This window comes from Tricharina praecox, assembly GCF_024521635.1.
Source record: "Tricharina praecox strain CBS 144465 chromosome Unknown BZA05scaffold_44, whole genome shotgun sequence".
Taxonomy (NCBI): Eukaryota; Fungi; Ascomycota; class Pezizomycetes; order Pezizales; family Pyronemataceae; genus Tricharina; species Tricharina praecox.
The window spans coordinates 112624-125734 of NW_026250446.1; the positions used below are offsets into that span (position 1 = coordinate 112624).

At 52.7% G+C, this 13111-nt stretch overlaps 4 protein-coding genes across 4 annotated transcripts; 2 read left to right on the forward strand and 2 right to left on the reverse strand.

The window, feature by feature from the left end:
* Positions 1 to 373: 373 nt before the first annotated feature.
* BZA05DRAFT_422704 (uncharacterized protein) lies at positions 374 to 2182 on the reverse strand (the record flags this gene model as incomplete). The annotated part of the gene is made up of 6 exons (XM_051485810.1): positions 374 to 1120; positions 1190 to 1279; positions 1331 to 1411; positions 1463 to 1537; positions 1589 to 1726; positions 1778 to 2182. 6 exons carry the CDS (start codon positions 2180 to 2182, stop codon positions 374 to 376), a joined length of 1536 nt encoding a protein of 511 aa, XP_051334912.1.
* Positions 2183 to 6401: 4219 nt separating this feature from the next.
* BZA05DRAFT_449375 (uncharacterized protein) lies at positions 6402 to 7729 on the forward strand (the record flags this gene model as incomplete). Its single annotated transcript, XM_051487352.1, has 3 exons — positions 6402 to 6659; positions 6717 to 6869; positions 7106 to 7729. 3 exons carry the CDS (start codon positions 6402 to 6404, stop codon positions 7727 to 7729), a joined length of 1035 nt encoding a protein of 344 aa, XP_051334913.1.
* A 39-nt stretch (positions 7730 to 7768) lies between these two features.
* BZA05DRAFT_449376 (uncharacterized protein) lies at positions 7769 to 8085 on the forward strand (the record flags this gene model as incomplete). The annotated part of the gene is made up of 2 exons (XM_051487353.1): positions 7769 to 7786; positions 7846 to 8085. The coding sequence occupies 2 exons, from the start codon at positions 7769 to 7771 to the stop codon at positions 8083 to 8085; spliced, it is 258 nt and encodes an 85-aa protein (XP_051334914.1).
* Positions 8086 to 10653: 2568 nt separating this feature from the next.
* On the reverse strand, positions 10654 to 11304 carry BZA05DRAFT_422706 (uncharacterized protein; the record flags this gene model as incomplete). The annotated part of the gene is made up of 3 exons (XM_051485811.1): positions 10654 to 10976; positions 11030 to 11102; positions 11182 to 11304. 3 exons carry the CDS (start codon positions 11302 to 11304, stop codon positions 10654 to 10656), a joined length of 519 nt encoding a protein of 172 aa, XP_051334915.1.
* Between the last annotated feature and the right edge of the window lie 1807 nt (positions 11305 to 13111).

Consider the following 13111-nt stretch of genomic DNA (forward strand, 5'->3'; position numbering starts at 1 on the left):
ATATTGTTATGATCTAGATAGGTCGCATGCAAGCAATGATTAAACAAAAAAAAAAGTCTCAATAACGACTCTCAACGGCGATAGGGGTGCCCCCCCCGCCACCACTGTTGGCGAGTGTATTGATCCAGAAGAAGGGCCGACGTCGTTGCCGACCCAGGCGCGGATGGTCTTCGAGCCAGAGACAACGACGACAGCCTCGCTGGGCTCGACGTCACCCATCTTGACGTCAGGAGCAACCTCGTTGCCCCGACTGCAGCTTCATCGGCTCCGCAGTCCAGTTTCCCGACGTCGGCCTCTACAGCGGCTTCCCGAGGTCACAGTCCATCTGCCCCCCACCGGCAGGGATCTGCGCCTCGGTCTTAGCATCCCGGACTTAGTCACTGGGAGCTGCCGCCTTCTTGGCGGATCGCGTGGCTCTTGGAGCCGAAGGCTTCTGGTAGGCCTTTCGCGTCTTTCCCACTTTGTCTGTGGAGTCCCCACGCTTCTTCCGGAGCTGTCGCTCCGGGCCCTCCCACGTCTTTCCGCGGGGGGATTCTGCACCGCGCGCGGCCGGCTTGCCTTGAGCGACAGGCGGAAGATAATACCAGAGGTACGATTGCTCGTACGAGGCATTAACTTCCGCCTGGCTCGCGGCGGAGATCCTTCTCTCAGGCCTCGCTGAGCGTACCTCGCGGGAACGGGTGTTTAAGGGGGCGGCAGGGGTCGGGACCACAGATTCTTCCTCATCCCCGGAATTATCCGCTCCTGGTGCAGATTCGGGATATTTGGCCGGCGCGGCGGCGAACTCGGAAGCTTGAGATGGTGGGATTGAGGATTGGGGTGAATTGAGCAGGCGGGCCACGGACAGATCCTCTGGAGACGCGCTTCGGCGTGGAAAACGTGTGGCAAAGGGATGCTCGGGAGAGACACTGCGGTGTGGTGAATCTGCAGCAGGCGGATGCTGGGGAGAGATACTGCGGTGTGGTGCACTTGGGGTATGCGGATTCTCGGCAGAGACGCTGCCGTGTGGAGAACTAGGCGCATCCGAAGACACAAGAGGTTCAATATGAGGAAGGCTGGGAGGCGAGGCATAACTCTCTTCCTCTTCTTCAACATCGCCAATATTGTCGTCATCGTCATTCTGTAAACAGTCAGTCGCAGCCCCGCACCGGAGAGAAAGGTTGTTCCGTACGTCGTTGTCCAAAATTACAATCGCAGTCTTCTCATAATCATCTTCAGAAACGCTGACCATGTCATCATCTTCCTCTTCAGCAACGGTAACGTTGTAATCATCATCATTCTATAAACTATCAGCCACACCCCAACACGATGAAGAAACTTTGATACGTACTTCGTCATCTAAAATGATGATCGCATTGTCTTCATCTTGTCCTTCAGCAACGCTGGCTTTCTCATTCTCATCATCTCCATTCTGTAAACAATCAGTCACAGCCCCAAATGCGAAAGAGAGGTTGATACGTACAGGAGTGCCGGGGGTCGAAGCATCACTCTCTTCTTCTTCCTTTACAGCAACGCTACCATTTTCATCATCCTCATCCTGCAAACAGTCAATCCCAGCCCTACACGATCAAGGAAAGTGGATACGTACTTCGCCGTCTGACATGATCGTACTCTCATAATCTTCCTCAGCAACGCTGGGATTGGCATCTTCTTCCTCTTCAGTAATATTGAGATTTTCTTCATCGTCCTCTTCATCAACGCTAAAATTATCCTCATCATCTTCATTCTATAAAAAGTCAAATCCAGCTCCACACCAGAAGGAAAGGTTGATACGTACGTCTTCGGCATCACTGGCGACCTCAGTTTGATTACCAGAAGTTAAGATAGCAGACGTCTGATTCGCGTCCTCGCGAACGGATCCATGGGTAGTAAAGTTGTTGTCTTGCGGGAGGTTATTATCTTTCTGGGCATCGAGTCCTTGACTTGCAGGATCTTTAGGATCAAGCTCTTCGGCATTTGAACCATCATCACAGCTACCGTCGTAATCTGGAGCATCGGAAATTTCGATGTCATTATCTTTATCCTCCTCTGCGTCGTCATCATCGAAATCGCCTCGGAGTTGTGCGGCTTTAAACGCAGCCAGCTTTGCAGCTCGATCAGCGGCGGCTTTCTGCTGTGCTGCCAACTTCTTCTTGCCAACGCGCGGTGGACGCTTCTGAATCTTGTGGGTTAATCGGGCCATGGTATGACTTGAATGAGAAGAGAAAAGGTGAGGGGAGAAAGTGAGGAGTAAAGGGTGGGGAAAAATGTCGAGACTGGGGAAGAGGCAGTCGAGGTCGTAAACCGTCGGATCGTGTCGCTAAGGTTGTTCGCAAAAACTCAAAGAGTAGGCAGGACAGAAAGTCGAAGTTGTCAGTGAGCAGTGTGTGAACAAGAAGCGTGGAGAGAAAAGAAAGGAAGAAGGAGGAGAGAAGGTGGAAGGGAGTGGTTGGGGTATCTGCAGCCTTGGCGCTAGTGACTTTGAAGTGTGCTCTCACAAGTCTTGCGCGTCCAGGGTTACGACCCTTCAAAGCCCCTCACCTCTCTGTAATAGTCGGAAGATGCAACTCAGTTTCGGCATAGGATGCAAAACCCAGACGCTAAACCGAGCACCTGTGGTGGCGTATTCAGGACCTAATTGCGTCGTAACAAGGAAGGGCACGCTGCGCTCATATTTCACTCCGCTGCACTAATCTGTAATGCCGGGTATCGACTGGTACCGTAGGCCTTTTGCTGCTCGACAACCGTATTGTCTGGTACTGAATACACAGTAGCAGACTATCGCCGCATAATACCTACAGTCGCGACTGCCGGCACACATTTGGCGGTACAGTAGAGTAACGCTTAGTACTGCTCGGTACAGAGCAGTACTGCTATCGCTGCATCACCGGACGCGGTACTAGCCAGTACTGCCTGCGGCCACGTAGGGCAGGATACATTGGGTAATTCTGCTCCGAAACCGTCAATACTGCTTGGTACAGAATTTACTGAGAAGTTAGAACAGTGTGGCAGCTATCGCCGGGACACCTCTCAAGAAGGTTTCGATGCCATACTAGACCAGAAATGCGTGCATCGTGAACAAGACCCCTGGGGTGAATGACAGGTGGTGTGGCGGGAGCCGTTGCTAGGACCAGCATCAAGATCAATGTTAGGCCTGGGAATCGTCCGTCCCGTCCGTCCTTGGCTATGCTCTGGACGAGACGGAATTTGTGGGGCCCGGAATATCAAGAACTATAGGGCTCCGGGCAGGCCGGAGGACTACTTAGGCCCCATTCAGACCCCGAAATGCTGGCGCTAGTACTAGCCTTCGCTAGTGGCGCTAAGGAGTTGGCAGCACGGCGGCACCGTACACTTAGTAGCCAGCCGCTTTCGCACTAAACATTTCCGGGCCCCACGGGCTTTTTGGACCTCGGACGGAGCCCGACTCGTCCGGCCAAATCCTCGCCCCAGATGGGACGGCGCCGCCGGACCCCAATAGTCTTCCGTCCGGACGGACTATTCCCAGGCCTGAAGACCATTCGATGCGGATTTTTTGCTACTTTAACGCAGAGAAACGATAAACCTACATCTGAACGTTTCGAAGAACATGGAACATAGCTTTGATATCAGCTTCACAATTTCTCCAATCTCGAGCAGTAATGTTAACTTTGATGGCGCAAAGTTGTAGGCGCAGTTCGAAGGATGATTAGGTGGCAGATCATAAGATGTTAGTATGTAGATACACAATAGATTAGTTCTGTGATTAAATAACAGGATGTGAGTACATAGCTACATAAGCATCGCAAAGGACCAGCTTCCATGATCACGACGATACAGGGCAAGAAACCTAACTTCTTGTTTCTATGTGGCTTCACGATGTGAGTAGGGATCTGCCCTCTCAGCGTCTTTCTATCTCCACTGTCATCGTAGCTCGTGGCATAAATACGAGCTCCCCACTCCTCCCTCTTCACTTTAATAAACAAGCTGGACATCCACGACATCTACCTCTACGATATCCACGACATCTACCTCCAGCTGCATCCACAAGGAGTTACGAGAATGACGACTTGCATCCACGATATCTGCCTCTGCTTGCATCTACGACGAACTGCGAAGATTACAACGCCTTCACAGTACTGACCACTACTACCGATTTCGTCAACACTCACTACTACCTACACGCACTACTACACCGTCACCAGTACATCGTCGGGATGCCCGTCCACACGGCCTGTAATTATTGCGACAAGTCGGTGGCACACGGTAGCGGACTCAAGTTGATTCCTTGCGGCCATGGCTGCATCCACAGGTCCTATTTCTTTTACTCGGGAGAAAAGGTCGATGATGGGCGCAAGTACATCTGTCCTCGCTGCTATCAGTCCGGAACCTTGAGCTTATTGCCTAGAGATGAAGGTAACATCCAGTAGTTAGGGGTGCTCATTAGGAATCTCGGGGTACTCTTGGGAAAACTGATGATAAATAAAATGGGGTGTGATGAAATAAAATTTGTGATTGAGGCCTGGTATTGAACTCTTTTTCGAGTGATTTCGAACTACATTTCTCCCGTAAGTCTAGATATGGGAACAGGATCGCATACCAAAGGATCCTGCTTCGCGATTATGCAGTGAACTGGATAGGCCCCGTCCCCACCGTCTAGACGAATCCTCTATGGGACCCCAATCTAGCATCCTCCCCAGGGTTGCTACCGTTGTAACAGCTAAGGACCTTGGGGCTTGGTGACCCCCCCACCTTTCGGGAAATTCGCTCCAACCGAGCCATGATCACTGCTAGTGACCTTCTTGCTTTTTCAATTGTAACCCCCTCCTCCATCGGCACCTGCTATGACTCGGCATTACCAATAATTCCACAAAACCCGTTCCGAAATAAAACATCACATTTTTGTTGATGGCTCTTTTTACTAGCATCCTTAACGCGTGCGGCGGGGTCGAGAGGAGATACAGCACACACAGAGGAACAAGGATGTAGACGGCGTTGATCGCCTAACTATGCTGTAGATGATGATATGAGAGAAAGAGAGGCCGAGCGGACAGATTCTCAAGCTGAATTCGCTCCCTCCTCGCTGGCTACCATAATCATCCACACTCCCTCCATCGTTCCCCGCTCGCTGACAGCCGATTCATCAGTAACCAGTTCCTCCTCTCACCGACAACGTTTTCGTTTAATCATCTTAGCATTTGACCTGAGGAGATCATGACTGTAGTTCACATCCGGTTCTTCCTACTCTCTCCGACCGCTGTGCCGTCCAACAGACGGCAATGTAGGCGAGGATCAAGAACGAAACTAGAAGGGAAAAAAGGGAATTGGCATGGCAGACTTGTTCGCAGACGAGCGCTGCTCGGACGCAGTGTTAGAATATCTAAGATTTTAGGGTCGACGAAGGTGGGAAAGAAAACCTTAACAGCAGAAAGGGAGGCCGATGTGGGGAGAGACACCTCCGTGGCCGAGCCGGAGTTTCTGCCGGAATACTGTGTCTCTGGTTGGTGCGGGTCAATGAGTGTGGTGGTGTTTTATTTGGTAGGTGGACAATGAGCTTGGTGATGGTGTTTTGTTTGGTAGGCAGCAACGTAGCATCAAGCCGAGGCGATAGTGGTTTCTCTCTACTCCGCGGAGCGGACAGGAAACGGGAAGTTGGTGGTCGCCATAGTCTGGTAAAGGCCGCTGCCCGTAAACAAGCTAAAATTGATCATGATACTATTCACAAATTGCGGGACAATATTGCTGCCATCAGAGTGAACAATAATGTCTATTATACTTCCTGTCTAAGGTATGGAGACATTTCCCTACGCGACCTTAGTCATCTGACTGTCGGCCAAAACGTTTTCATTTGCAAGGGGCGAGTGACAGCGCGTGAATGGCTGCAACGGCGAGTTGAGGTCGAAAACAGGTTTTCGCCGATAGCAGATTCACCTATAAAAGAACCCATTCCCACCCCTCCTTTCCTTTTCGGTTTTCCTCTACATCGCACTTCCTTTGACCACCTCCCCCTCCACTTCCTGCGACAATCTTTTCCTCACATTTACTTTTTCCCGCACCCACAATGGTCAAACGAAGAGCGATCGACGAACCTGAAGGGGCTCTACCCGAGAAGTGGTTGTCCCGGGCGGGGAGTCAACCCCTTTCCCTCCCTCCCCCTCCCCCCCCCAGCAGCTGCGTCCGTTATTGGGCCCAGTCACGCCGTCCACCCTGGTGCTAGCACCGGGTCGAAGAGACGAGCAACCGAGGATCTAGACGGCGCAAAGTTGCCGCACGCTGAGAATTCGCGTCGGCCGGTCTCTGGATTTGCCCTTCCCCCTCCCCCTCCCCCTCCCCCTCCCCCTTCCCCATATCCCGCGGCCTTGAACATATTGCGCGACAGGGGCTTGGTGAAGCGAGCTGAAGAGCTCGTGGTCGCCGCCCAAGATTGCTAACAGAAGGGGAACGGTATGGCTGTCGAACGGCTCGTAGATGAGATTCGGCTGATGAAGCAGATGGCCGACACGCGCGCTGATCTGTCTAAGGCGACGAAGACAAAGGTTGGAGGAGCCTTCAGGCAGATCCTGACCTGGGAGATCCAACCAAGACCGAAGCCCAGGACCTTCGCGCAAGCGAAGGTAATGGACAGGGCGGGTGCTCAGGCTTGTGCTCAGCAGCAGGCGGAAGCGGATGCGTGGGCGTGGCCTTTTGGCCAAGCCCTAGCGGAAGTCGATGCCCAGGCTCAGGCGCGGGCCCGTGATGCTGAATTCCAGCGTCAGGCTTAGCTCCAGCTTCAGGCTAAGGCCATGCAGGAATTAGAGGCAGCACATGCTCGGGCACAGGCAGCACATGCTCGGGCGCTGGCAGAAGCGGAGGCGAGGGCTCGGGCTTTTGCTCAGGCCCAAGCGGAAGCGGAAGCGCAGGCTCTGGCGCGGGCCGTGATGCGGAGGCGCAGGCGAGGGCTTTAGCCTAAGCCCAAGCCGACGCGGAGGTAGCTTGGGCACAGGCGGCAGCGGAAGCGCAGGCGAGGGCTATTGCCCAAGTCCAAGCGGAAGCAGCGGCCAAGGCTCAGGCATGGGCCAATCAAATGAACCTCCAGAAAGAGGCACCAGCCAAGGCTCAGACGGCCACCGAGGCTCGTGCTCGCGCACAGGCTGATGAGGAGGCCCGCTAGAAGCAGGCACAGGTGGAAGCTGAGGCTCGTGAACGAGTTCAGGCGGAAGCGGATGTGAAGGCGAGGGCTTTTGCCCAAGCCCAAGCGGAAGCCGATGCCACAGCTCGGGAACTTGCCGGTGATGCGGACAAGCAGAGGCTGTCACAGGCCACAGCTGAGGCAATTGCGAAAGCAGATGCCGACGCTCAGGCTCAGGCGCAAGCCAGAGCCCAGGCGGAGCAGAAGAACGCCCGGCTTCTAGCAAAGAAGCGGGCAAAAGCTGAGGCTATCGCGCAAGCTCTGGCCCAAGCTCTGGCCCAAGCTCTGGCCCAGGCTCAGGCCCAGGTCTCGGCTCAGGCGAAAGCCCAAGCCGAGACTCCGGTGCAACTTGCGCCGATTACTTCTGCTCCTGGGCCAGCACCTGCCCCTGTCCAGCCACAGCCGCTGCAGGCTGAATCTCAGAGGGAACAGTCGCCGGTACCGGGGCCAGTGATCTCGTCCGCGCCTCCGACGATCGTCGCCCAGACCGAGCAGCAGCGTCAGCAGCAGTTCGAGACGAGTCTGAGAATCTACGAGGAGCGGCAGATCCAAGCGCTGCGAAGCGGCAGTCGCAGCATCAGCCAGAAGCCAGCAGCACCCCTCTGATGACGCTGCGGCAGCAACTTCTGCAGGAGTACCAGTTCCATGAGCGGGAGTACGAGTGTATTGTGTCATTTCAATACGCCTACCTGTCGTAGGTACTAGCTGTGATCAACATGCAGAGCGAGGCCGACCTACTGGAGACCTATCAGAAGTTGGTCTGGCAGGCTCAGCAGCAGCCTGAGTTGCTTCGCATGGGAGGGGTGAATTTCATCTGGCTCTGCGAGCAGCGATGGCAGCAGCTGGAGCAACTGCGTCACCCCCAGGCGGAGGTGTGCATGTTCGCAACGCTGGAAGAGGGGCGTGTGTGGCTGCAAGAGATCGGACAGCGGCTCGAGGAGGCCCATATGGCCTCTTTGTAAGGTAGGTCCTCGATTTCCTGTGTTTGCTTTTGTGTTGCTTTGTGTGATGCTTTCCGCGTTGCTTTCTGTGTTGCTTCCTCAATAATTCCTTTCCCCCCCTTCCCCTAAGCCTCGAGTATTTTCCAGGCTCGAGTGTAGTTGCAGTTGAGTCCATACCTTTTCCTGGTGACCGGCGGATCCAAATTTTTATTCGTGGGACGAGGAGACTATGGAAGGGTGAAATATTTGTTATGTTTTTTTTGTTTTTTATAGAAATCCAGAAAAAATGTTTAAAAGTACAGAAACCGTCCCACTCTTCGTGATTGTTTATAGCATCCATGACAAGACTGAAGTAGAGTTCATTGCGGCAGTTGCGACTAACAGCACATCTTCTACGCTCAGCGTTTCTCATATGTTGTGGAAAGAGATACACTATTGTAGGCGAAGGGCGAGGTGCATACACATCCTCAGGCTCCCGGATAGGCGTTTGAAACCAAGAATGAATATTGCTCTGGTAGGCTCGCAGCATCGCACGAGTGACTACCCACCTACCCTTGTAAAAAAGGGGTTTTTTTTAACAGTGGAGCGACTGTTGTGCCATTATGTTTTGTCAAACCCGTAGGAAAAGTAAATACCACATCGTGATAGTTGAGAATTTCACACATGCCAAATTATTGACCTACAGAAGCAACTGAAAACATTGTACAGTCCGTGTTGGATTTCCAGACGTGTTGCAAGTTTTCAACGGAGGGAGTGGATATACAGTTGACAGGCTTTTCCCGTGAAAATTGGAGGCAGTAGTACAAGTAATCCCGATTATAGAGAGTTAAATGGCCGACAATTCGACACATTTAAAGAATTACTTCGAGTTTTTTTTCTCAATATGTTGCAAATCTCTCCTATGTAGTTGAAATAAAGCGTTTGAGTGTATTAAAACGTTGCAGCATCGTTTTCGTGGCATTTTTGAACCGTTTTTGAACTGTTGAAATATGAGAGTAGGACTGCAACGTGGGAAACTGGGCTCGGGTTTTCTCGCTTATGCAGCATTTTTCACCTTGGTCTTGACGCATTGAGCACCTAAATGGATTTCTATTTGATGTACTAGTACTACCTACGGGGCCAGCGGCCAGCATCCAGCATCCAGCATCCACGGCGGCCAGAGAAGCATTACTGCAAGGTGAGCTATATCTGCAGTGGGCACGATGGGTTATCCGCAGAGAGGGGAGGAGCTGCGGGGAGAGTAGCATTTGCGTGGAGAATAGCAGTTGTGGGGACAGTAGCTATTAGCGAGAGAAGCTATCAGGGAAGATTGCGGCGGGAGGGGTAATAGCAGATGCGGTGGGAGGGGGTGATAGCAATTGCGGTGGGAGGGGGAATAGCAGTTGCGGGGGGGAGGAGGAGATGTGAGGGGAGAAGGGGTTGTGGGAGAAGAAGAAGAAGAAAAAGAAGAAGAGGCGGATGGCTAAGAGAGCATACGACCCCGCCATGCCCGCCATGTTCGCCAACGTTGGTGCCCTCTGGAGTACTAACCACATCCGTCTTCTCCTACCGACAGGAGTCCTCCTTCACTTCCTCCTCTTGCCGACGCCTCCTCCCACAACTCCTGAGTCATTGCACGAATTGACTGAGTCATTCCTACAGTCATTTAGCGGATTGACTTAGTCATCCCTGTTCGATGACTTCAGTCATTTCACGAACTGACTAAGTCATTCCTAGAGTCATTTACTGGATTGGCTCAGTCATTCCTGTTTGATGACTAGTGTCATTCCAAGACCTGATTGAGTCATTACCAGAGTTATCTACCGGATTGACTCAATCATTACTATAGTCATCTCGCGAATTGGCTCAGTTATTCCTGTTCGATGACTAGAGTCACTTCACGGACTGACTACGTCATTACTAGAGTTATTTACCAGATTGACTCTGTCATTCCTAGAGTCATCTCGCGGATTGACTCAGTCATTCCTGTTATTACTCCCTCTTGTGGCTGCTCGCTCATCGCTCCCCACACCGGAAAACAGTAGAAAAATGCCAAGACAACGTTTAAATTGTTGAAACGTGACGACAAGGGTAGAAAAATGCCAAGAAAGCGCTTATGTGAGCACCAACGATATATCATCTCGAACTTGTGTTTTTATATTTCCACCAGTTCCTGTTTACTTAAGCGTTAGATCAACGTGTGATAAATTCACACATTGTCTGGCTTTTTGCCGAGTTTACAATTTAAAATGGGTGTACTGTCCATCATCATTTTATTTCCGCATCGTTTTACGTGGCTCACGTTATTCTAGATGCAATAGTTGCGGAACAGTTGCGCAATACTGCGGGGCCGCTTGTGAAATCTAATGATCGCGCAACCATTTTCCAACCCACCGCTCACGTTTAAAAAACCCCCTTTTTTTATATGGGTAGGTACATACGAATGCATACCCGTCAATTATTAGCGACACATAACAGGAAAGTCGCCTGAGCAAAGCAGAAAACCTCGCCCCCTCGTGCAGCGGCCAGGGAGACGATGTTTCTTTAGAGAAAAACCCGTAGGTAAAAAATCTCGCCACGTAACCTGCGGCCATGGAAATGGAAGGGAGTTCACTCATCTCTGCTCTTCGCGCCGACGGTCCACCCCATACGTCCGCAGATCGTATCGACCGTGGCCCCTCCCTCCGCCACCAACACCAGTCTCTCCTTCGCCGCCGCGCACCTCTTCGTATCAGCCGCTTCCCAGAGCGGCCGAGAAAAGGTGCCAGCTTTCCTCTGCCGCTTAGCGAGGAGAGATCGAAGCGGACACGTCTTGTAGACGCCGACCCGTCGGGTGACGTCTACTGGCTGCTTGGAGCGGCTGGGATGGCTGCCTATTCTCGCGAGTGGGGACTCGGCTTCCAATCCGGCGGGCTGCCTGATGCACACTTGGCCTAACACAATCATCAGCGAGGAAAGTGGGTATGCGCAAGGGAAAGAAACTTACATCCGCGAGCATGCCGTCGGTCGTATTCTTCGCGACACCGCTGGCTGGTCAGCACGTTCTCAGCCGCGCTGAGCTACATGGTTATAGTACCTATCAGTCTGCGTGATCATGGTGGCGGAATATGATATCAAGGATGAATTGCGCGGACTTACATCGTGATACCGGATCGCGCCTCTCCTCACCTCCTTAATGGCCAGCCTGATCGCTGCCTTTATCTTCTCGATTGTCGCGGTGTGGGCTGCACCGATCAGGGCATAGTAGCACCTGATGGTCATCGTGGATCTTCTGGGTAATCCGTAAAAAAAGTGTTGCTGAGAGCGAAGAAAGTTGTCGAGATTTTTGCTGTCGGTATTGTGGCAGGAACGGGGGAGATGGTGTGGGAAGGAAGGAAGGTTGGTTGTCGTCGAACGATTTCTAAGAGTAGCAGAGCCTCCGCGAGTCCTCACCGTCAATAGCATCTGGGAGTTGAGGGTCGTTTGCGCAGGCATGATTTAGCGTCAACACGCTCGTCGGCTGGTACATCACGTGTGACGTGGCAATCGATGGGGTCAAACACGGTCCGAAACCACCAAATGGAATAGATGACGAGCGCAACTGGACGAGCGCGTACAGCGGCTATTGTCCTTCCGGCTACACAATAGTCGACGAAAAACTACCACTCGTGGAAGAACGACATCACGATGGTCCTCAGCGGCGAAGATGAGCTCAATATCTTACTCGGACAGAAGATCCTCCCAATGCGAATGCGACGGCCGCTACGAGAGTACCATGTCGCAAACGGAGTAGAAGCGCAGCGACGATGATCTACTCATCGGTGCCTCCACTATCGGGGAACCGCAACTCGGTCAGCACACTCGCGGCGAGTGCACCTCGCCCGGTATCCCATCGGGGACAATCTTCTCGGCGAGTGCACCTTGGCCAGCGACCTATCAGCGAGCGCCGCAGCGAGTATCCCATCGGAGACCCTTCTTTCGGCGAGTGAAACTCGGCTAGTATCCTATCGAGGATCTTACGATTGGCGACTGCACCTCGGCCAGTATCCCATCGGGGACCATATATCGGCAAACGGCAACTCGGCCAGTGGTTGAGAGAGAAAGCTCTTCGACTCCTGGGAAAAGATAGAGATGTTCCTGTTTCATTTCGCATGCAGCCCATCTAGACTATGGCGAACCAACGAACTCCTTTTCGTGCCCGCCCTGGCCAGTCGAGATGAAAGTCCCGGTACTGGCCTGTCCGATGCGCCACCCCACTTTCCCCGCCCATCCGCCTCGGGCCGACACAAGCAAAAAGTAGAAAGTAGATTGACAGTAAAGAGCGGTATGGGCCTACATGCCCGCTTGCCCGCTCCTCCTGCTGCCCCCTCACCTCTCTCCCTCGTCCTCCGCTTCCGCTCTAAAAACAAACTATCACCCCGTATCCTCCTCTCCTACTTCCTCGCATCAGCTGCGGACGCAGTACCCTGTTGGGCACTCTTGCTCTGCCCCCGATGCGGTTCTATCGCACTCTGCGAGAACTGTCGTCAAAAAAGCGAAATACGGAGCCCGAGTGCGAACGTGTGATCGAAATTTCGTGGGTCCGGACAAGGCAGGATGAAAGGCCGATCCAGTAGGAGAAAAGAGGTGAAAAATCAGCACAGGCAAGAAAAGGTGTGATGATGGTATCGCTGCTTCTAGACGAGGAAGGCTACCAACAGGAGGTGCGGGTTTCCGTCGCTGAGCATCCGTGACGAGTCTGTCTTGCGACCAACCGAGCCCATCTCCTTCGTCCAGCGTTTCTCATATCTTGTAGAATAGGAAATACTATTTTAGGAAATGCGAGAGATACATACACATCTTCAGGCTACCTGAGAGGCATTTGAAACCGGGCATAATTTCTGCTCCCGCAGCACTGGGCGAGTGACTACCCAACATGCGAATGCTAATCCATCGGTTGTTGACGACGCACAGCAGCAAAGCAGCCTTCGCACGGCAAAAAAACTCGTCCCCTCGCGCAGCGGTCAGGAAGACGACGTTTTTTCAGAGGAAAACCCGTAGGTAAAAAACCTCACCACGTAACCTGTGGCCATGGAATGTCAGGGGGAGT